Genomic DNA, 24,074 nt, shown 5'->3' with positions numbered 1-24,074 from the left:
GGTCCTGCCCCTTGGAGAGCCGCTTCCCCATTCTCCAAAGGACTTTGCTACAATCGCTTTGTGCGCTCCTTTCATTGTTTTCTGTAAAACACATTTACAGCATGACTTCCCAGGTTTATCCCTCTTGTGAGCCATCTGCCCCCCTTTTCTCCTGGCTCTCCATAAACCTGGGCTCATCTTTCCCAAAGCCCAAAGTAAGGGAGAATTAGGGCATTGTCTGCATATGCATTCTCTTAAGCATTCCAGAAAATGTCCTGATTGCCCTGGCTCCTTTTTTTGCAGGGGGGGGGGGGGGCTTGGACATTGGTTTTGTGTTTTTTCTCTCTCCTGACATTTGGCAGTAGAGGCTATACTTTGTGAAACAGTTGAACAGTGCTACTTTGCAAACTAGCCTGTGTAAACAATAAACCGCCAATGAGAATTTAGCATTTAAAAAACCGGCAAAAACAAACATGTTTCGGGAATATAATCCAACTTAAAGGAAATAAAAATAGCACATTATGCCCTAATTGAGCGCGGTACAGTCCACAAATACTATTACAAGGCCGATGAGGATTAGCATACCTAGTTATCTATTTCTGAGTGCCAAGACTGCTAGCAGTGGGCAACTAAATTTCAAAAGCTGGCAAATCCAGTTGTCTCCTAAATACAGAAAGTACTTAAATCCCGCGCTAACAGAAGAAAACGCGGGATAAAGGCTGCTGTGCGTATCGCGGGGAAAGCTTGTGCACTTTTCAGAATCACTGGCTAGGTTAAACAAATATGCTAAGTAGAGATCAAAACAATCCTTTGATCTGCCGCCTAGTTTCCAGAGGAACGGCTTGGCTGTTGTTGTAAATAACTTGTATAAATCTATACCATTTGCCTTCAGGTAATATCAAAAGTGCCAGGGATTCACAGACAAATACCTAGTGGAGAGGAAATAGATCAGATAAAAGTGTATAAATATTTCAGCAGTGGTTGCACTGCTGTATCCTTGTCACGCATTTCGGCTTCTGGTTGATTTTGTTTCATTTTTACACAGTTCCCTTTGCACATTCGGATGTAAATGGTAATGAGTAATACTGGACGGCTAGTCCACATTCTACCTGTTTCTAAGCACAGGGAGGGGGTGGGGGGGGGGGGGGAGGGCAGAATAAAGCGGTCCTACCTCCAGCATCCCATTCAGGTCAAACACAGTGTAAAACATTGTGTCCAACTCGATACAAAAGCAGCTTGAAGAGTCAGAAGTCAGAAGCCATGCAACTTGCTGACTAACTTTGGCCCCTGTTTTGATCGCGCGCACAAAGAAAATGCTGTCCATTCAAAACAGACAGCATAACTCTTTTCAGAGAGCGCGGGAGGAGGGGAGTGGGGGTGTGTGTGTGTGTGTGTGTGGGGGGGGGGGGGGTTGAACAAACGAGGCCATGTCCTGAGCTGCGGCCGGTCCGCCGTTAGCAGCCCAGAGCACGGTGAGATGCAGGGACGGGAACCGGCTGACACCGCACTCACCAGCAGCAAGTTCAACAGAACTACTTTTGTGCAGAACTATCACGCTCCTCCGGGTCGTGTGGATGAATGTTGTCGTAGCAGCCCTCGTTTTGGGGAATTGATCCTGTTTATTGTTTGTTATTTGTTTGTATTTATGAATGTCACACATTGGTGACATTCGTATTTTTTTTCCAGAGCTAGATAGTCTTCTTTGACGGAGAGAATGAGAAGCATAAGCACGTTCAGCATGCAAAATAATGTATGATCGGCCAATCTGGTAAATCATTCCAAACATGGTCATGATTTGTGAAGTATAAAATACAATTTAAAATATACAAGATATTTATGGTAATAAGATATGGCCTACATAGGCCACATTTCACAAAATATATATATATATATATATATATATATATATATATATATATGTACACACACACACACACACACACACACACACACACACACTTAGAAGCATGCACTTACAGCCAGTCGAAAATGATTACTTTCGCTCAAACCTCTTATATTCCCCCATGAATGCAGTAGACAACGTTTCACGAGCCATTACGTTGACTACAGCCTGTACACACAATCTGAAATAGAGGAGCACAGAGAGACAACAGCAGGAGTAAGACGTGTGTAGTGGTCGAGGTCACCGGGTCAACTATCAACTACAGCTTCCTTCTCTTTTTTTTTTTTTTCATGAAATCGTGAATGAAAAAAAATCGACAAAAGGTTAAAAATACAGAAGAACACCGTGAGAGATGTGTGTGTGTTGAGACTCCTTGCAGTTAATATTGTTATCATTGTTTCCTTCAGAGAGGAGAACAGCATGTACCATATTCTTGACCCGTCTGCGGCGACGCTAGCCGCTTGCGGGGAGGCGAGGGCTGGATGGGTGTGGGGGGGGGGGGGGATCGTGTCGTTGCGCGCACCAACTTGTTACATGGAAGCTGCCGCGGTGGATGGGTGAGAGCGGCACATATGTATATTACGGGAGAGGATTGTGAAATGACAGATATGGCGGGTGTGATACTGAGGGAATGACTAACTAATACGAGGAGTGCTCCAGGCTGTTATCTTTTGAAAAGCAGTTTTGCACATTACTTTATCTTGTCAATCAGATTCCTGGAAGGAACGAGGTGACTGATAACTTGCATTAATTATTTTCTTATTGCATGCATGTGCTAATTCATGTTAATTTATGTCCCATAAAAGCCTCCGCCAGGATTTCCTCGCTATAGCGCCACCTCTGGCTTCAAGATGTTCCATGTTTTTTTTTAACTAGATAACTAGTATTTTATTGCTAGGGCTTTTTTGATTATTTCTTATTTTTTATTCCATCAGCGGACGCTACAATGTTCAATAGTTAAAAGCTAGATTTGTCATGTTTTTGTACAGTAGTTTCTGTGCTCTGTGTAAATCCATGCAAATGCTGATTATAAGTGAACTCATGGTTCTACATGGCCAACACAAGCTGTATCATCCATAAGATGCACCAACCATCTTATCATGGGTACGATTAGAGATAAGAAATGTAAATGGACCAGAAAACCATAGATGTGTTGTTTGTGGGTCTGCCACTCAATCACAGCAAAACCAGAACGCACGGATCCTAACTCCCATAATCGCATTTCAAGAACATTCTTAAACATTTTGACAAATCCAAGTTCCCCCGAGAGACACAGACGAGGAGAGCGAGCGAGAGACAGAGACACAGAAACAGAGAGAGAGAGAGGGAGCGAGCGAGAGAGCGGGAGAGCGGGAGGGAGGGAAAAAAACAACATTTCTCTGACAAGAACAGAAACAGCAAGAAGTTCTAACAAGGAAGAGGCTGCCAGGTGGCGAACTGGCTGCACCAACAGAACGCACAATCTGTCTGCTTCTCCTTCCAAACCACTGACAGCTGCCATCGCCAGCCTCGCACACTCTCTCCCTCCCCGGCTCCTCTCGGCTCCCGCGCCCATCCCTCTTTAGTGTTCCCTGCTAACCTCGGAGACAGGGTCACCTGGCCCCCGAAGATGCCCGTCTGTGGGGTCCTGCTGGCCCCCTGGAGACCTGCCTGCGTTGGGGCGTAGAGGGGTGTGGTGTCGCTGGTGTGGGTGGGCTGGTGAGGGGGGGAGGAGGGTGGTGGTGGTGGTGGTGGTGGTGGTGGGTGGGCGGTGGGTGTCTGTGATAGCGATCTCACTTGAATGTGTAAACTCAAGGAGAGGCCTGTGCATGTACCTATGCCTCTGACCCTGGAAGCACAGCTTTTTATTTATTTTTTATTTTTTATTATTATTAAGATAAAAAATAAAGAATGTTGCTTGGATGCTTCTTAAGTGGGTGGTTTTCATCTCGACTTTTTTGTCATATATATATATGTATATATATATATATATATATATATATAGGAGTATATATATATATATATATATATATATATATATATATATATATACCAATTGCAATATCGTTTGTGCATGTGTTTTCTTTTTGATTAAACAAAAAAACACATTGCTGCTTTGGCCATTTCATTTCAGTGTAAAGATTAACATTATTTACTCTGTGAGCAGCAACGCGGAGCAGAGGCAGATGCAAACAGGCCAAAATGGAGAACGCTCCACAAAGCCAAAGCGACGCACACCGCACTAAAAATAAAACCTGGCTGCAAGTTATTCTGATCCCTATTGGGTCCCATAGTTTGATTTCACATTTAGCATTTGCATCCCCCCCCCCCCACCCCCACCCCCCCCACACACACACACACACCCCGCGTAAACATTTCATTCTTCCCCCTCCTGCGGTACAATGTGACTTGAGTGACTTTGGCAGCAGATTTTGGATCGGCGCACCCGAATCCACCAGTGTATGTTATCAGCAGGTAAACAAGCTTCCCAACAAAGCCATAATGGAACTGCAAGCGGCATAAAGAGGCTCATCTCAAAAGCCATACAACCCATCAAAGCTGGTGTCATTTCCCCAACACTGCTGTGCAGCTGCAGAAACGCATGGCGGTTAGTTACAGTTGAAATTGCCTGCTCTATTTTCAGCCACTTCAAAACTATTTGTATTGATTACTTTCTTGTCGCTTAGGCAGGCAGATTACCCCAATGAAACAACAGATTTTAATGTTTTATGTTTGCGCTGTTTTTGTTTTGCAGGGAAAACCAAAAAAAAAGGTGTCATGCACTGGAATCAATGGGATTTGCAGTATAGGGTATTTGAATAATTATTTCTCCCCCCCCCCCCCCCCCACCACCACACTGAAAATGAAATAGTTATATTCTATATCGGGAAGGATTATGCATGGCGCAGAACTTAATGTGGGAATAATTTGCCCTTTAAATACATAGTGGAGCTATATCCTCCATGCACTTTCTCCTCACCAGATGCAATCTTGTTAACCGCACCGACGACGCTTGAATGGCTGTCACCAAAACTTTCCGCACGCATTTGCCTTTTGGGTGAACGCTGAGCCGCATCGCTGCAGTGAACCTACGCACTGCTGCTTCTGGAGTGGAGGAGCCTCCGAGCCTCTCATTCATATGCTGCATTATCTCTATGATGCTAATTATCCATACAACGTCGCCATCAGATGGCAACTCATTTCCCAATATGATCCCAATAAATGTGTTTTTACATTTATTTTTTTCGGGAAAATTAACATATTTACATGAATGATGTGTTACTAATAGTGATTAGGTTCGACACGTGGGCAAGTAAATCAACCGTTTGGGGCTTGATGGTGTTGAGTATATGCGCACATATTTCGGAGACATTTCATCACTCACATAATCTGTCTAAGGTTTCTTTTTTTTCCACTGAGAGTGTGTCGTCGAGGCAAAGGAAGAGAGATAGAAAGAGAGAGAGAGAGAGAGAGAGAGAGAGAGAGAGAGAGAGAGAGAGAGAGAGGGGGGGGGGGGGACAATGAGACGATGAGATTATGAAAGCATGTCTCTTAAAGCATGTCTGTTTGATCATCATTCTGTTTAGGTGAAGTTCTCCACTCTGGTCTCCTCGGTGGCTGACAGCCGATATGTAACCTAATCTCTTTCCCTAACCCCTTTTCTTGGGAAATGAATAGAGAGGAAATGTGTTGATGGCATTAAGTCGCTTTAGTCCTGAGGTTTGCAGGCTCCATCCCTTAATGCCTCTTGGCTGTTCCTCAACACAGTCGCTTCCATCTTTGATTCTTTTTTTCTGTTGGTTTTGGGTTTTTTTTCAACCAGAAATATAAATGTTACAAGGCGTCCCTATTTATTTTTATTTATGCATCATTTCAAGTTGATGCATATATCAACTCCCCGGATAATGGTTGTTTATTTGTGTGCGCCCTCGTCTTGTACGACGAGTGGGGGGGGAGGGGTTGCTTATGATTTTGGCAAATCAAAAGCAACTTGTGTATTATCAGGAAATACAGGAGATAGCCATGACAAAAGGGCAAGATATCTGAGAGACGCGATGAGACATGTATGACACTCTTTGTGGGGCCTCTCTCTCACGTAATCATTTTGATATTTCTTATTTACCCTCGTCTAAACATGCATTGATTGCCTCCGGTGTGTGTTGACATGCAGAGAAAGGCCACGATAATGATTTAGATTTTGTATTTCAATTGATGCTGTTTTCTAAGCGGCGGGGATATTGTGGTGCCGCTGGAGTTCACGGGCTGGGTTAGATTGCCAATTTTCCCCTCCATAAAGATATAAGTCTAAAAGGTGGAGGTTTATTGAACTTGTTGTATGATGTTTATCATAAAATGAAATAGAGGCTTTGCATGTGGATGATTCCTCTTTGTAGATCAGGTTATTGGGGGCTTTACATTATAAATTCTAGACATGGAGTCGTTTGGAAATCACAGCGCAATCGCTACCCTCTTAAGGGTTTGACAGTTATGGAATCAATTCAACACTTTCAGGGGACTCGACTATCAAGTGACAACCTTAGGGGTACAACACCCCCCTCCCTTATAGCTCAAACAACACGTCAACACATGTGCATGTGCATGTTTTCAAAAAGAAACTAAATGGAAAATGTTTTGCTAATTGATCCACACGATGTCAAGTGCCAACGTGGGGACCGGAGGTGGCGGAGAAGTTTGACAACAAGTCAAAGGCAGGCAGCCCCAGTTACATCAGCCATGATGAAACCCCAACCGAGAGAGAGAGAGAGAGAGAGAGAGATAGAGAGAGAGGGCGAGAGAGGGCGAGAGACACAGAGAGATCGAGAGAGAGAGAGAGAGAGAGGAGAGAGCACAGAGAGAGGAGAGAGCACAGAGAGAGTGAGAGAGAGAGAGAGGAGAGAGAGCGAGAGCACACATGGTCCTCTTCCATCCCATTCAGCCCGAGGAGAATCCCAGCAGCCCCGCTCTCAGCAGGGGGCTGTAAACATTTACACTAAGAGTCTGTCCAGTGCACATGGCGGGTGCCTGCCAGCCACCTCGGTACTGACTGTTGTGTGTGTGTGTGTGTGTGTGTGTGTGTGTGTGTGTGTGTGTGTGTTGCATATTTTGTCATTCAGGCCTGTCCCGAAATTTGCTCGGGGGGGGGGGAGGGGGTGGGGTGGGGTAGGGGGAAAGAAAAAAAATCACACCACCAATTTATGAAGAAGCCGTCCAAATGTGACAACAGGCTTATGCTAAACAGAGAAAATAGAGCTAAACATTGTTAAAACACCCCTAGACCCACATGGTAGAGAGCAGTCTACTGCAAGGGAGCTGCCATGCTCCCCACTGTGAACTGGGAAAGTGATGTGGGTTTGCTCGCGCTTCTTTCCCTCTTCCATGGAGGGCCCTCGCGTTCGGGGGGGGCCCCGACTTGATTGTGTTTGAAGTGTGTTTCCCCGCGACGCCGTGGCAACGGCGGCCAAGGTTTCACCACAATGGCTTCATCTTTTATTAGCGCATATTCCACGCGGATTTGGGAATCACTCCCCCACCCCCCCCCCCTCCTGTCCCCTGGAACAGGTTGAGTGGGTGAGGGGGGATGGATTTCAAAAGACCCTTTAAGTGGGTGATGGTTTATTGTTTTGTTATGATCAACCCTACTTTAATAAAAGTTATTTGAAAGAATACAATACTCAAACGTTTTGATCCAAAATGGACTTAAGTTCATTCTTAAGTCCATCCATTCTGGATCAAAACTTTGAGCATTGTTATTGATCAAAATGTTTGAGCGTTGTGCTTTGTAAAATAACTTTCATTAAAGTACGGTTGATAGGGACGGACGTAAGATGGACTCAAGTACATTCTGGATCAAAACGTTTGCTTTGTATTGTTATTGTCTTGAGATTTCCAAGACCCTTTAAGTGACTTGATTGTTTATGATCAACCGTACCTTAATAAAAGTTATACCAAATACAATATAAACGTTTTGATCAAAACTCAATACTCAAAACGTTTGCTGTGTAGTCTTTGTCTTGTGACTGCAGTAGTTTTAATTTCTGAGTGGACGTACAGGAAGGCCTACCTCAACACAACGTTGATTCACAAACACAGCACCGTCTTTGTAAGTTTGGGATCAATCCTTTATTGTTTCAAAACTCTAATATCTTTTACAATACAGTCATTATTGTTACATTTGTGATTTGATGGATAATGTACAATGTCCTCCGATGATGAAACACAAGTCACATGGTTATTCCTTTCTACATATCAATATGTTTATGACGCGAGAAGAGTGTGCTGTTGTGTTTTATATATATATACACCTTATTTCTGACAGCTCAATGACTTCCCTTTTGAAAATCAACAGAAAAGCATGGGCAAGGGGGAGGGGGGGGGGGTGGTAGGCGGGGTTTATTTGAAAGTGCATTTCAAGGATTGCGATGACGACAGGTCGCGGCCGGTCGCTCATAACGTACGTCTCAGGACTACCGGAGCGCCATACTGCATCGTGGGTAACAAACAGCCTTTACTACATATTTCAAACTACAACATTTATCTGGATAAGTAAATCAAATAAAAATATCAGTATGCATGCCATGAACATTCCTCCATTAACATTTATAATAAATGGATATTTTTCATTTTTGAATTATGCCGATTATGATACAGTATTTACCACAAAAATAAAATGACAAATCGCTGATAAATGGAAACTAATATTGACATCCAAATACTTTCTTTTTTTGTTTGTTCTTTCATTTTAACACACACACACACACACACACACACACACACACACACACACACACACACACACACACACACACACACACACACACACACACACACACACACACACACACACACACACACACACACACACACACACAGGGTGACCCCCTCATAAAGCAATAGTTTGGTCCACAAGAACATGAGTTAAAAAAATAAAATAAAGATAACGGAAAAAGTGAGGGCAGGTGGGATCCTTTTAAAAAGATAAAATAACTCAAAGTATGACAAGCTTCATTCAATTATCACCGTCTTTCAATTATGAAGTAGAGATTCACTTCAAATTCAGAGAACGTATGCAAGATCCATACGTGACATACATTAACGCACGGGGCCCATCACACCTTCCGGTTCCACGGTACCGCCTTCACCCGGTAGAACTTGGTTCCCAGGGGGACTTTGAACCGGTTCTGGGCCTGGAGGGAGAGGGGGACACACATTGGATGAGACCCAAGGAGATGTCAGCTGAGGCGTGGACGGGTGTCGCTACTGAGTGTCTGCATGCCAGCGTACGACACACGGAGGAAACGCTGGATCCCAGCAGGGGGCTCTAGGCTTTCTATCTATACTCTCACCTTTTTAGCTTGACAATATTCCTTTTCCATCACCTTCCCGAGCACCCAGGGCCTTCTGGACGTCCCCGACGCTGGAGGTAAGGAGAGAGACGAGGCATTGATGACGCCCGCGCACAACCACCTCGTATTATAACGAACACAACCAATATCAAGCTCTTGAACGCAACACACTGGCAATATCAAGCCTTCAAACGCACAACAAAATACAATAACAAATTACGCAAACACACAATATGTAAACCAAATAAATACAAACATAAAATAATTGTGTAAATACACAAAACGTAAACCAATAAATATATAAATAGAATAATTATGTCAACGAATAAATACATACATACATAGAATAATTGTGTAAACACAGAATATGTAAACCAATAAATATACACCGAATAATAATTTGAATAATTTCAATTTTAGCAGCCATAAATGCCGCCCGGCTTCAGCCGTGGGTCTGAATAAAGCGTCACGCAGCAGCAGCAGCAGTGTGTGATGCAGCAGCAGCAGCAGCAGTGTGTGATGCAGCAGCAGCAGTGTGTGTGATACAGCAGCAGCAGCAGCAGTGTGTGTGATACAGCAGCAGCAGTGTGTGATACAGCAGCAGCAGCAGTGTGTGATGCAGCAGCAGCAGCAGTGTGTGATGCAGCAGCAGCAGTGTGTGATGCAGCAGCAGCAGTGTGTGATGCAGCAGCAGCAGCAGCAGTGTGTGATGCAGCAGCAGCAGCAGTAGCGTGTGATGCAGCAGCAGCAGCAGTGTGTGATGCAGCAGCAGCAGCAGTGTGTGATGCAGCAGCAGCAGCAGCGTGTGATGCAGCAGCAGCAGCAGTGTGTGATGCAGCAGCAGCAGTGTGTGATGCAGCAGCAGCAGTGTGTGATGCAGCAGCAGCAGCAGCAGTGTGTGATGCAGCAGCAGCAGCAGTGTGTGATGCAGCAGCAGCAGCAGTAGTAGTAGCGTGTGATGCAGCAGCAGCAGCAGCGTGTGATGCAGCAGCAGCAGCAGCGTGTGATGCAGCAGCAGCAGCAGTAGTGTGTGAAGCAGCAGCAGCAGCAGTAGTGTGTGATGCAGCGAGCGCACGGGGCCCACCTGGCTTGAGGTCCAGCGCAGACAGGGACTCCGAGTGGAGGAAGTAGAGGGTGGGCCCCACGGTGAACAGCACGTAGTTGTCGTGCCTCTCGTCCAGGATGATGAGCACCAGGTCGCCCACCTGGAAGCTTCAGAGAGGGGGGGGGGGGGGGAAGAGAGAGAGAGAGAGAGAGAGCGAGACAGGAAGTGAGCGTGACCGTGTCATCGTGTTCCCTCCGCACTGACGACCACACATTTAAGGGTTAAGATGCATGGCAGTATGGTCTGTGAGGAGCAGGTGGGGAAACAAACCCCAGAACCTTTGGTCTGGGAGTCAGGCCACCCTATAGCCACCACACCGAGAATTGAGGGTGGGGGGGGGGTCCACTTACTCTCTGATGGCGATCTTCTCTGAGTGGCGAGAGGAGACGGAGGACATGCTCTGGGACATCTGCAGGGACGACATTTAGAAAATCGTGAATTTTGGATGCATCTGGGCCTTGGACTTGCATTGGTAATCACTCTTGGTGTGTATTATTATATAATATAGTGTTAACCTAAGGTCTATAGAAAGCCATTTGAATAGATATGCTAGAGTGACAAATGACATGATTTTACCCGTGATAAAATCTACCCAGTAAACAGCGTGGCTTCTAAATGACATTGATTTACTCTCATGATGCGTTTTTCACTCCGGGCTCGTTTATGCCTTTGGCTTTCTAATGTTTCTTTGATGCTACTGCCACCCAGTGGCCGTGGCGCCACACAGCACCGCGTTACAAAGCACTAATTGAACAAGTGTTAACGAGCCCTACCAGTCGCTGGCTGAGGCGCTTGTTTTCTTCTTCCTTCATGTGTAACGTCTGCGGGAGAATCAAAACGTTGATTTAGACGCAGCCAAGAGAAAGGACAGACGTAGGCAGAACCAGAGTATATAACCAGAGTATATAAAACCGGTGGGTTTAGAAGTGGTCTTGTATTCACCCTTTCAAGCAGGATTATCCTCTGCTTCTCCTCAGTCATCAGAATGGTGTCACTAGGGAGAGAAAACAAATATTTCTCGCTGAGAAATATCAAGAATTCTTATCAGTGTATTGTCATTAAGGTTTGCATCAAATATCACAACATGGTCTTTAGGGCAGACTGACCAGATTAAATGTGCTCATCGAAACAGAATTACTCTGAGTCTAATCCTAGCCTGCCCTCCACTGGCCTTAATGCATCTGTCATTTATGGCAAATTAATTTAAAATGCTTGCATGGGTGTGGATGAGAGACTGTTTCTTTGATTCTTAAATCGATTCAGCTGAAGTTATAAATAAAGGTCTGAACATGGGTCAGCAAGTTGGGACTTGTTAACTGTTGCTGAAGTGCATTTCTTAAAGGGGTGACATTATGCCACGTTTGAAAATCGGGCTTTTCCTGTGTTTTAGTGACACCAGAAGGGGGGGCGTGTCCACATAGATGTATGATGGATAGATTGTAGCAACATTTGCTACAGTCCACTTAGGCCCGGGCTGACTGTGTCCATTCCACAGTGAAGGCGGAGTCTCTTACTGCATGGCCACCATGCTGGCCTCCACCGCCGGGTCCACGCGGTCGTGCTCCTCCTCGCCGACCGGCACCACGGACGCCAGGCGATCGGGGTCGCCCGGGAACTCGGGGGCCCCGTACCCCGCCGCCGTGGCCCCGCCCTCGCAGGGCTCCTGGGGGATGGCCGAGCGGGGGGGCGGCGGCTGATGCTGCGAGGTCATGAAGGTGGAGGAGATGAGGGCGGAGCTGCGCATGCGGTTCAGCTCCTCCTCCAGGTGCTTCTTCTCCTGCATGACGCTGGCGCGGTCCTCCGAGAGCATCTCGATCAGGGCTGGGGGGGACAGGGGGAGGGACAGGGGGGAGACAGGGGGAGAGAGACGGGTGGGGGGGGACAGGGGAGACAGGGGGGAGAGGGGTCAGTGTGGGGTTCACCAGAGACACAAACTGAACCTTATGAATCCTCCTCCAGTCTTTGGGGAGGCTGGTGGGCTGGTGGCTGGTGGCTGGTGGGTCGACTCGTACGAGTCGACCTCAAACAGGGGCCACTCCACCACCCTCTTTGTGGAGGGTGGTGGACTCACCTTTGTCCGTCTCCTGCTGCTGGCGGACCTTCCTCAGGCTCTCTGTGAGCTCCTTGATGATCTGCTCCTTCTTCATCTTCTCCCGGGTCAGCACCGTGTTGAAGTTAGTCTGCGGGGGGTGGGGTGGGGGGGGGGAGCAAGAGGTCAGCTTCCTGGAGCCAAACACAGCCGTACAATCAATTTCTCGACTGTCTTTCTACATAAGAACTAGTTGTTTTCCTTCCAGGCTGTTAAACATACAATGTTTTTACAGTGCATTCACAGTGTATTTACAGTAATGCAGGCAGCATGTTTAGCGTCGTCTCTCACTCAATTACAACGGCTAGTGCTTAATTACCCCGCTTGCAACTATCAAGTATACGCAAGGTCCCCACAGCATTCCATGTTGTGTGTACGTGTCTATAATTACAACCAAAGCACACAGACACACAAACACAAAGATACACACACAAACACGGCCAGAAATAAGATTGGCAATTGACAATTTAAAAAGCAGAGGGCTGTAAAACAAATGCTACAAATGCAAAAAACTTTACAAAAACACTTGAACTTCCATCATCACATCGAAAAGCAATCATCTTATTAAAAAAACATCAGCTCCGTTGCGACTTCGACTCTATCGATGCGTCACTCCCCCCCCCTCCGACTAGACCAGACCGCTCGTCAAACCCGTCACTCAACCTCTCTCTCTCTCTCTCTCTGTACCTGCTGCTCGGCAATGAGCGACGTCTTGAGGTTCTGCATCTCCTGGTCCTTCCTCCTCTCCAGCAGCTCCATCTGGCTCTGCAGGGAGGCGCGCTCCTGCTGCAGCCGCTCCTGCAGCGCCGAGTCCAGGGACAGCGGGGAGGCGGCGGCCGGGGGGGCGCCGGCGTCCTCCGCCAGCAGGGACTGGCCTTCCTCCCCCCTGGACGGCACCACGGAGCAGGAGGGGGGGGGGGGTTAGATGGTACGGAGCAGGAGGGGGGGGGGGGTTAGATGGTACGGAGCAGGAGGGGAGGGTTAGATGGTACGGAGAAGGAGGGGAGGGTTAGATGGTACGGAGGGGAGGGTTAGATGGTACGGAGGGGAGGGTTAGATGGTACGGAGAAGGAGGGGAGGGTTAGATGGTACGGAGGGGAGGGTTAGATGGTACGGAGGGGAGGATTAGATGGTACGGAGCAGGAGGGGAGGGTTAGATGGTACGGAGGGGAGGGTTAGATGGTACGGAGGGGAGGGTTAGATGGTACGGAGGGGAGGGTTAGATGGTACGGAGCAGGAGGGGAGGGTTAGATGGTACGGAGGGGAGGGTTAGATGGTACGGAGGGGAGGGTTAGATGGTAAGGATCAGGAGGGGGGGGTTAGATGGTACGGAGGGGAGGGTTAGATGGTAAGGATCAGGAGGGGAGGGTTAGATGGTAAGGATCAGGAGAGGAGGATTAGATGGTACGGAGGGGAGGGTTAGATGGTAAGGATCAGGAGAGGAGGGTTAGATGGTACGGAGGGGAGGGTTAGATGGTAAGGATCAGGAGGGGAGGGTTAGATGGTACAAGCAGGGCCCAGGCACCACCGATTAATGATGATAGGGGGAGTGGGGAGTTACATTGAACCAACGGCAGCATTGTTTGTTTTGGTTTTCATACGATCTGAATATTTTATCCTTAGTCTTAGTGTCCTCTCTGGTGATATTTGACTCACGTACTAACAAAACAGTGATTAAGGGTTCCAGTGCAGTAGTTAATCCGTTTCACTGAATGACAAACCAAATAAAAACAACGTTCCTGTTCCAAGAATAAGTCTATGAGATTTTCACTTCCAAACACGTACCTGTTCGTCGACTTGCACGCGTGAAGTTCAGCCTCAAGCTTTTGAATTCTGTCCAACAGTCTCGTCTCCAGCTCCTCCCTCTGCGCCTCCAGTTCCCGAACCTTCGAGGCCTCCTCCTCCTCCCTCTCCCTGCTCTGCCGGGCCTCCGCCTGCCGCTGCCGCTCCGCCTCCTCCTCCAGCCTCTGGGACAGCAGGTCGTTCTCCGCCTGCATGTCCGCCATGGCGCTCCTCAGCTCCTCCTCCTGCTCCCGGGACCGCAGCAGCTGCGCCTCCTTCTCCTGCCGCAGGGCGGCGACCCGCTGGTCCAGCTCCTTCTCCGCCCTCTCCTGCCGCTGGGCGTCGGCGCCCTCCGCCTCCGCCGCCCGCCGCTGCAGGGCCGAGACGTCGCCGCGCAGCGCGCCGCTCTCCACCTCGTGGCGCTCCACCAGCTCCGAGATGCAGTGGTCCTTCTCCCGGCGCATCAGCGCCCGCAGCTCCGACAGCCCCACCTCGTGCTCCTCGCTCCTCCGCCGCAGCTCCTGTCCGAGCTCCGCCAGCTCCGCCCGCAGGGCGCCGGTCTCCGCCTCCACCCGCAGCTCCACGGCCTCCGCCTGCTGCGCCCGGGCCTCCGCCAGCGACCGCGTCACCTCCTCCGCCTCAGACTCCTTGAGGGCCAGCTCCACCTCCAGCTTGCAGCGCAGGTCCGCCAGCTCAGCCGCGCGGGCCTCCAGCTCGCCGATCTCGCCGTTCTTCTGGCCCAGGACGGAGGCCAGCGTGGCGGCCGCCTCGCTCAGCTGGCCGCGCAGCGCCTCACTCAGCTGCTCCTGCGCCTCCAGGTGCCGCCCGGAGAGCAGCTCCAGCTGGGCCTCGTGCTCCTGCCTCATCTTGTCCTCCTGCTCCTTCAGGTGCGAGCGCTCCGCCGCCTCCAGCTCCTCCCGGACCTCCCGCTGGCCCCGCTCTATCTCCGAGCGCAGGCTCTCCAGCTGCCCCTCCAGCGAGCCCCCGGCGGCGGTGAGGCCCTGGATCTCCTCCGCCTGCTCCCGGAGCGTCTGCTCCAGCGCTCGCGTCCGCTCCGCGTGACCGGTCTCCGCCTGGGCCCACCGCTCCCTCTCGCCCTCCAGCCGAGCGAGCTCGCCCTGCTTGTGCTCCAGCAGCGCCTCCAGCTCCAGCATCGCCCGCTGCACCTCCCGCACGCTGGTCTGGTGGCCCTCGTTCTCCCGGGTCAGCGCCTGCACCCGCGTCTCCAGCTCCTGCCGCAGGAGGTGCAGCTCGCCCCGGTGCCGCTCCCCGGCCTCCTGCTCCTGGGCCGGCCGCATGCCGTCCACGGCGCCGCGCACCTCCAGGCACATGGCCTGGAGGCTGAAGCCGAAGTCGCGCTGCTCCTTGAGCACCAGGCCGCGGAGGTGGCGCAGGTCGTCCTTGACGCTGCGCAGGTTGTACTGCGACTCCTCGGCCGCGCTGCGGTACTTCTCCATCGCCTGCTCCAGCGCCGCCGCCTTGGTGTTCTCCATCTCCAGGGTGGTGCAGTCCAGGATGCGCTTGTTGTCGATGGCGTTGATGACCGAGGAGTACAGGGACTCCACCATCATCTCCGGGCTGGTGGGGTCGCTGAGGGGCACCGGCGAGCACAGGGCGCCCTCCATCACAAACTCGTTGACGGCCGACATGAAGTCCGACTCGGGGCTCTCTGCCAGGGAGTCCAGGTCCAGGGAGCCCTGCTGCAGGACCAGCTCCATGTTGGGGTGGCCGATGGTCTCGAAGTCAAAGGTCTGGGCGTCGATGCTGTCCGGGGACAGGTCCTCCAGCGGCGCCGGGACCGCCGGCTGCGGGGGCTGGCCCGGGGCGGAGGGGCTCTTGAGGTGGAGGGAGGGCGTCTTGGAGGTGGAGGTCGGGGTGGTGGAGCCGGGGGTGCCGTCGGACTGCGGGGTCATCGCGGCGGACCTGGCACTCTGGCTGCAGGAGGCCTGAAAGGAAAACGGAAAAAAACAAGTCGATTGTTTTGACGTATTCAAATGTGAAACGCATCTTGGGACACGTTTTGGGATTTGTGTTTGGATGGAGCAAGATATTCAGAGCAAATGATCGAAGTCAGAGCAATTGATCAATAGATTGCTGTTGGGATTTGAAGGAAATGTCGAGAATTATGACCAAAACCATAACGAGAGAAAAGACAACCGAGGTAACTACTCCACCCATACGATACAACATATATCACGATTTAAAATATGGAAGACATCTTGAACACATTTCGGAATTTGTGTTTGAATCAAGCACGGTATTCTTTGGGAATTCAAAGAATGGGGGCAAGCAAACAGAACAGCATATGGCCATACATCGACTCCCCCAATGGCTACTTCCACTTTAACTGTACATCGTTAATAATTGACCCGTCAGCCACCAGTGACACAGATAAGGAGGGGGTGGTCCGTAGTACCCTTTGTTCATTCAGCAGGTCTGTGATGGTGCGGGACATCTCGTCCATGCTCTGGGCAGCCTGGACCAGCTGGTGCAGCATCTCCACGTGGCGGTTCAGAGGCTCAAAGTCACACAGCGTGGGAACCCTGAGGGACATCCATGAGTACGTTTAGAAAAAGGTGATGTCAAATATTACACTGGTGCAATCATCGAAACCGAATGGTACATCTCTGACTCAGAGTTACTGTAACATTTTATTAGCCATTGTCTCAATACAGTTATGTTTACATCATCAACCTGTGGTAGGCAACTTAAGACAAGCCAGCTAGATTTTCCAAGTACAAACAAAAATGAAAAAAACCTCTTCGGGCCTCTCTCCAATTAATTAAATTAATCTAGAGAATGTGCCGATTTTTTGTTTATCATTTTTTCCTCATCGACTGAGTCGTAGAGTTGGTCAGATTTCCGTCTACCAGGATTTATTTGGTTTACTACAGCCCTCCTCACTGGTCGGTAGACCAACAGGAAGGCTGCTTACAGGCCTGTGACAGCCACAGAAACAAGATTGGTTTCTTTTTTTGGGGTCACAGCATCTGATAAATAGACTGCTGTTGGGATATGAAGAGAATTTCAAGAATTATGAGCAAAGAAAATCTCATAGACCTACCCTCAATGCATACATAAAGGAATAAGTTGACTAGAGAAAAGACAGCCAAGACAACTCCTCCACCCATACGGTAGACTATATCAGGGTCACATCGACGTCTGTTGGCAGGGGCGTGATTCAGGACGGTTACTCACATGAGGAAGGGTTGCACCTCGGTGGGACAGCAGGACTTCAGGTAGTGCAGATCTTCCAGGGAGATGTCAGGAAGCTCGTAGTCAAACCGTCTGGGCTTTCGTGTCTGAGAACAACAGTGGTTACATTAAAATGGTTGCAAATCTGAGCAGAGTTCCCCTGGACGTTATGGACTTTTTCTGGGTGGAAATGCAGACTTACACAAAACGATGTCGGAGGCCAGGAATCGAGTCCTCTGAACAGACGGTTTCTGAGAAACGACCTCCCTGAAAGGCAAGGAATTAAGATTACATTTTTGCCGCATCTTACACTGAGACACATACGATTCTATCACAGTGGACGAGTCAATGCATACTTACGAAACAGCTTTCCAAACGTTTCTCTTTTGAACTTCTCTGCCTCGTAAAGCTGCTTCCCATCTTTGACAAGAGCACATGCCCACTGAAAAGAGTGAGAGAACATAACGGTTTGAATTCTTGGCAATTCAACTCCTATTACAGTACGTTCTAGTCAAGATAAAAAACCAACAAAATTTAATGAAAACATGTGGAGACAGCTTTCCCTCAGCGTGTTTGCTCATGGCTCAGCTCATGTCTGAAGACTGGTGCTGCCAAAATGTGACATCCTTTTCCTCCTATGAATTCACAAACTTGGTATTCATTTAATGAACGAGATTGTCGATTCACCCATCTGTGTGGTGAGGAACTGCAACACTATAAAATATGCCGAGTGAACAATCAGCCTCATTGGCTGAAAATCAATAAGATCTCGCTTGAAAATAAACAACATGACAGCCAATTCCGAAGTTATAATTGAATTGGCCAGAGGTAACTCTGGTGTACTTCTCCACCTAGATTAGGACGGTGTAACAACCAGAAAGAGTGCTGTCCTGTCCTACCCTCCCACCACTGACCCTGACTGAAGGGTTTGTACACCGCATTGCAGCGGTTCGCTGGTACAGTTGTTCAGAGTTCACTAGACTGCAGCCTCCCCCCCCCCCCCCCCCCCCACACCCCTCTTACTCAGTTATTGTATGTTGTACGTCACTTAATGTATGCACTTAATGTATGTTGTACATTCTGGCACTTAATGTACGTCACTTTATGTACGCACTTATTGTATGTTGTTTGTCCTTGCACTGAAAAAAAAGAAATCGTAACATTGTGTAGCATCTTATCCTAGCTATCTTTGTTGTATACAGGGAATGGGTTACCCTAGCAGTTGTTAGTGCTTGGCACTTGGTTCTATGAACATCCTTACTGTACCGACAGTGATATATTGTTGTTTTTCTTCTTCTGACAAATGTACTTATTATAAGTCGCTTTGGATAAAAGCGCCTGCTAAAGCCCCTAAAGGTAAATGTACAGTACCTCTCTGTAGTGGCGTATGAACATCTTCCTCCGCACCACCTCCACCACGGCCAGGCAGTACATCTGGGGCACCGTGCTGAGGGCCTCCACCACCCTCACCCGCTCCAGCAGCTCCACCAGCAGCCGGAACAGGGCCTGCAGCTTCTCGCCGTCCTGGTCGGCGTGGAGCATCACGTAGCAGCACCATCTGGGGTGGACGTGGACCCCACACACACACACACACACACACACACACACACACACACACACACACACACACACACACACACACACACACACACACACACACACACACACACACACACACAATAAGTATTTAAGAAAATAAGACAGCTTCTCAAAGTTCATGTGTTCTGACTCATCAGGTAGTCTGTGATGGAGTTACTGATGGCTTAGACTTTACACCGTCTTTAAAGGGATGGACAACAGGAATGAATTATTTACTTGTAATAATGTTATTAAGGATTATCAAGGTGTAAATGAAGCATCAGTAAATGACACTTCATGTAAACCATCATTTGAAATCCAAATTATGTTCTGTGAAATATCAAAGGATTTCAGTTTGTTGGTTTCTTTCTATCTTTCAAGCGGATTTAATGGGTGGAGTCTATTTCCCCTTTTGGCTACGTTGCCAAGGGTCATTCGGTCAGAGGTAGTGACCAATCACCATGCAGGCACATTAACGGCAGCTGAATTAAGCTTTAGTTGTTTGTACAGAGTTTATCAGCTGACATTGAGATGTATATTAATAAAATATTTGACATTTCCCTAAAATGTGATATTCATTAAGATTGTAGCAGAAACATCTTATATGTCTTATATGTCAGTTATTTTACTTTTTTACAATCCATGTCCACCACATTTAACCACGGAAATCAAATAAGAAAGACATTTAAAAACGATGAATCTCTGCTTTACTTGAGTCGGACTTGGAGATTGTTCGCTAGTTCTTGTTTGGCAGTGGTGCATTTCTGTTTGATGTCCAGCAGCTTCCTGTGGTTGGTCAACATGATCATCAACTGGTTGGCGTGACTCAGACACAAGTCTGGCAGAACAGATGTATCCTTCAGGTTCTCTGCGCGCTTCTGGTTGGCCAGGAATCCCTGTGAGATTCAAAAGCAAAAGAGCATGCACGCGCATTACGTACCAACTGTGCAGAACTAGATAACCTGGAAGGGAAAAAAGAAAAGGAAAAAACAAGCTCCTTTTGAGTTTCCACCCTTTGATAAGGGGCAGTCGAAAACACGCCCGCTTCCTTGTTCCGCTTACCTGAGCAAGTTCTTTCTGTTCATTGACCAGCTTCTTGCAGCTCGCAATCATTTGGTCTAGCGCATATAACCGGTCTTCAAGCCCTTTGATGGCTTTCATGTTTTGATTATCCAATTTGGCAATGGTGTCTCTGCAATCTGCCAAGAAGGGCTGGATGATCCGCGGGTCAAGCTGCAAGACATGTCATATCAATAAGCACTCCCTGCTTTCTTAAAGGAAAAGCTGGGAATAAATCCAGCCAATTCAACAGCGGCATTCACCAAAGAGCCACATACCCTGTTGATGGAATCAAAACACTTCCTGACGACCGACTCCACGTCGTTGGGCCTGTCTTGTACATTGATCCAGTCCAGTAGTGTTACATTAAAGTTGGGAGGTAGGGCCATCTCTGGACTGTCGTCCTCCTCCTCCTGCAGAGCCGCTCGGAGCCCGCCACTGTCCGTCATTTCGTTGGTTCCCTGGTCGCTAGGCGACCCGGAGGCGGTTGCCACAGGGGCCGAGAAGGACGCGGGTAGCTTGGAGGGTCTCTGAGGACCGCGGAGGATGGAGTCGGTGGACTTCTCCCCCTCCGTCTCGTCAGAGTCCTTGTCCGGGGTGGAGCTGGACTTTTCGACGCTCTCCCTGTAACTGTGTCTGGTCAGACATTCCAGCAAAGGTATCTTTGCCATGACGGAGACCGCAGTACCGAGCCTGCAAAAATGGCAAAGTACATTGTTTGCTTGAAAAATGAAAAAAATCGAGGTACTATCAGAAACTGATATTATTTGTTCATAATATGTATTGCATATCAAATCTATTTTGCTAAATAATAATCATAGTATGCATTATAACCTTTAACAACCATATTATCTGATCTTGAATGTCATTCATTTTAATAAGCAGAAACAAACACAACATCATTAAATCTCCAACACATGAATGCTTCTGAAGTATAATAATAATAATAATAATCTGTGGGTTGCTTGCTGAGCGACGTGGCTAGACATCCACCCGCTCCACAGGAAAACATCCACATCGCTCCACCGGAGGGCAGCTCCAAACTTACTTTGTGAGTTTGTATTTGATTTCCTCAAAGTCCTGTTGATAATTGGTGTAGGCGCTTTCGTATTTCCAGAGCAGCTTCTGGTAGGAGAGGGTGCAGTCGTCCAGGTTGGCCATGATGGCGGCCCAGCCCTGGTGCTGGAGGTGCTCGTCGTGAACCAGCCGCTCGCAGAAAGAACACAGCTTCTTGGCCACCTCAAACATTTCCTGCGGGAAGCAGATAAGACTCATGATCTCAGCAGGATCTCCCATGCACATACTGCAATACCCAGAGCTTAAATTTGAATCATTCTTTAAATGGGAGACGATTCATCTGAAGGTGGGGTTGACTTGAAACCACAAGTGTCAAGGTGTCCCTGAGCAAGACGCCTCACCCTGACTGCTCCTGACGAGCTGGCTGTCACCTTATTAAAAAGCCTCTGCTAAATGCCCTGAATGTAAATGTAAATGTAAGGTGGATGGTTACCACGGCGAGTTGAGTCCGCGAGGCCACAGTGTGAAAGACGGCCGGCATCATGAGAGACTCCTCCACCTTGAGCTCCATCTCATTCTCGATGGAGAAGGTGGTCTTGGGGATCGTTGGAGCCCGGTCGCTCAAGATCATCTCTTTGTTGAACAGGAATATGGGGTTTGTGTCCTAAGCATTTAAAAAATATATTAAAAGTTAAATATATATATATATATATATATATATATATATATATTTTTTTTTTTTTTTTCTACTTTTACTTTTTTTTATATGGCTTGTTTCAGTGAGACATCCAATGTACTACTGTAAAGTATATATATTGTTTACAACAAAGAATAACCAAATAAATTGTTTGGTTGTGGACAATGGTAGCAATACTAATACCACTTTAAAGAAGGATGGACAACTCACTGTTCCAGCGCTGTAGCTGCAGACCCGGCGCTCTGCAGCCATGCACTCCCCTCCATTGACAACCAGCACTTGATGCTGTGTTGCAATCTTATATTTGACCTGGATGGCATGTTTGAGGTCCAGCACACTAGCAACAGCACAACGACAGGAGTTTGACATACAACACTAGGCAGATAAAACATCTCAACTTAAATGGGTTGTTTTTCAAAGAGTGTATATACAATTCTTACGTTTGCACAGCAAGCTCTGTGTCAAATGTCAGCGTGCTGCCATTGTTAACCTGGAACACATACAGCTTCATGTTGAATCTTCCAGAGCTCTGCTAGCTTGCCTATCGTCACCATTTAGCCATTCAAAGGCAACCTAGAAACAAAAAGACAGGCACATTGCATTACAATCCATACACAAAACGTCTTGATAAGCACACGTTTAAAGTTGCCTCTGCGTGAAGAGGCTTTTTGGCAATGTTGCAGGACTACTTTACAACTCAAGTCGACACTCAAAAGACAACTTTCAGCTCTATTTCTACAGAAAGACATGGGGGTTGCTGCGTTGCTTTTCAACATGTCATTGTCTACTATGTCATTAGTAAGAGCAGCTGAGTCACTGTGTTGACAAGTTGACCCGCTTTATGTCATGACTTAAAGTCAGCGACAACGTAGTAGGTTGTTCACGATCGACTATAGTGATAAGCTTCTGTAACAGCGATGTTATAATGATAATTCACACCATACATAGTATAAGAAAGACCCCCCCCCCCCCCCCCACACACACACACACACACACACACACAAAAACACAAATGATCGATGACTGTCAGTGTCTTTGCAACCAACACAACGGTCAGGCCCGGAAAAAAAAAACACTACGTTTGAGAGGCACCCATCCGAGATTCATTAGACAGATAAATGGATCAAATCAGGCTTGATGTCAATTGAAATACATACGTGTATCGATCAGCCGTACTAAGTAGTTCCCCTGTAGGGCTTCTCTCCAGCACAACCTTAATTGCGTAAACAGATGTCGGCTTAAATAAAGCTATTGCCTGACCCACTTCACACCTTAGGATCGCTGCAGCTCTTCCATTTATCGGTCCCTGGGTAAAAACCTGTGAATACCCACTAACCACGTCCACTTAGCTAGTTATATACGTGGTTATCCACGGGCCGTAAGGAGGAACGGTAGCAGCTGTTAGCACGTAGCATAAGTCAATGACACCGCCTGGATGCGCTGGCAACCGACTATCACCTAGCGGCTAGCGTTAGCCCCCAGGAGCTACACCCAGCTAAGGCTGTGTAATACAGATATAACGAGTTATCCTGATCGACCAGCCGGGGTCAGGGACCAGGTCGGGTTAGACAGGCCGCCGGGTGGACGGTGTCATGTGAAGCCACGGCCGCACACAGCGTGTGTGTTGCTGGTTTCGGTGCTCTTACCTTTGTTTACTCGCATCCCCGTTGTGTACTGCACCTCTAGAGGTGGCTAGCTGCGGCGCTAGCTAACCTGGTTTATATTGGCTGGCATTGGGCTAGCTTGGCAGGCTAGGACGGAGCTAGCTGTATGTGGCTATCCTCCGTGGACGGCTGAGTTGAATAACAACGCGTTCATGTCGCCCAATGACTACCGAGGTATTGGTTGGGGTGTAGAGCGTGTATTTGGCGGTGCAGAAGCCGCGACGTGCGGTGTTTATTTTGCGGTAGAAGCTAGGCTAACACCCTTTTCTGTAGCTGTCTATTTTGTTGTTTTCGTCCCGTGATGGGCGACGCGTGGCCGATCCGGTCGGATGGATGTTGTGTTGGTCGAGCCTCCCACGGCGTTGACTGAGAGATTCGGTTTAATTTACCGACTGTATGCATAATGTTTTTTTCACACGTTATTGGCTTTCCACGTCGCATTTTATTTCGGTATACTCCCATTTATATGGGCGTAAAATCGACATTTCGACCAAAAATAAATAGGGGGCTTATTGATTGAGGGACAGATCGGTCGATGCGTGCATACAATAGCGGTGTTTATTGTGGGTAAATTGTGATTGCATAGTTTCCCTCGACTATTCATCATATTCGTGTTTGAAGGCGAACTGTTCTGAAGAGTCTGTTCCCGTTCGGGAGCGACTCCCCATCACGCGTTGGTGTCGT

The 24,074-nt window shown here is 48.2% G+C and overlaps 1 protein-coding gene across 3 annotated transcripts; it reads right to left on the bottom strand.

Annotated features, from left to right (window-relative positions):
• Nucleotides 1–7,968: 7,968 nt before the first annotated feature.
• On the bottom strand, nucleotides 7,969–23,701 carry rb1cc1 (RB1-inducible coiled-coil 1). 3 transcript variants are annotated; one of them, XM_084481229.1, is made up of 23 exons: nucleotides 23,373–23,701; nucleotides 22,167–22,299; nucleotides 21,937–22,063; nucleotides 21,523–21,693; nucleotides 21,061–21,263; nucleotides 20,291–20,705; nucleotides 20,016–20,186; nucleotides 19,665–19,849; nucleotides 18,747–18,933; nucleotides 17,736–17,817; nucleotides 17,578–17,642; nucleotides 17,379–17,482; nucleotides 16,597–16,723; nucleotides 14,184–16,126; nucleotides 13,086–13,284; nucleotides 12,381–12,489; nucleotides 11,824–12,130; nucleotides 11,252–11,330; nucleotides 11,083–11,130; nucleotides 10,660–10,718; nucleotides 10,289–10,416; nucleotides 9,205–9,275; nucleotides 7,969–9,045 (listed from the first exon to the last, which is right to left on the bottom strand). In XM_084481229.1, the coding sequence occupies exons 2-23, from the start codon at nucleotides 22,235–22,237 to the stop codon at nucleotides 8,968–8,970; spliced, it is 4,929 nt and encodes a 1,642-aa protein (XP_084337355.1). In that variant the 5' UTR covers nucleotides 22,238–22,299; nucleotides 23,373–23,701; the 3' UTR covers nucleotides 7,969–8,967. The 3 variants fall into 3 exon arrangements, with proteins under 3 accessions (XP_084337355.1, XP_084337357.1, XP_084337356.1); XM_084481231.1 differs by having other exon boundaries at nucleotides 11,252–11,303; XM_084481230.1 differs by lacking the exon at nucleotides 23,373–23,701 and adding an exon at nucleotides 22,884–23,123.
• Nucleotides 23,702–24,074: the final 373 nt, after the last annotated feature.

This window comes from Micromesistius poutassou (genome assembly GCF_964030765.1).
Source record: "Micromesistius poutassou genome assembly, chromosome: 16".
Taxonomy (NCBI): domain Eukaryota; kingdom Metazoa; phylum Chordata; class Actinopteri; order Gadiformes; family Gadidae; genus Micromesistius; species Micromesistius poutassou.
The sequence above is the reverse complement of the archived record's forward strand: the minus strand, read 5'-3'. Positions and strand labels throughout refer to the sequence as shown.

Excerpts from the sequence above, each read along its gene's own strand:
- rb1cc1 (XM_084481229.1), bottom strand. The coding sequence starts at position 22,237 with ATGAAGCTGTATGTGTTCCAGGTTAACAATGGCAGCACGCTGACATTT. Across the intron at positions 19,850-20,015 it reads AACAGAAAGAACTTGCTCAG|GGATTCCTGGCCAACCAGAA; the intron begins GTAAGCGGAACA and ends TGAATCTCACAG. Across the intron at positions 12,490-13,085 it reads CGCTCATTGCCGAGCAGCAG|ACTAACTTCAACACGGTGCT; the intron begins GTACAGAGAGAG and ends CACCCCCCGCAG.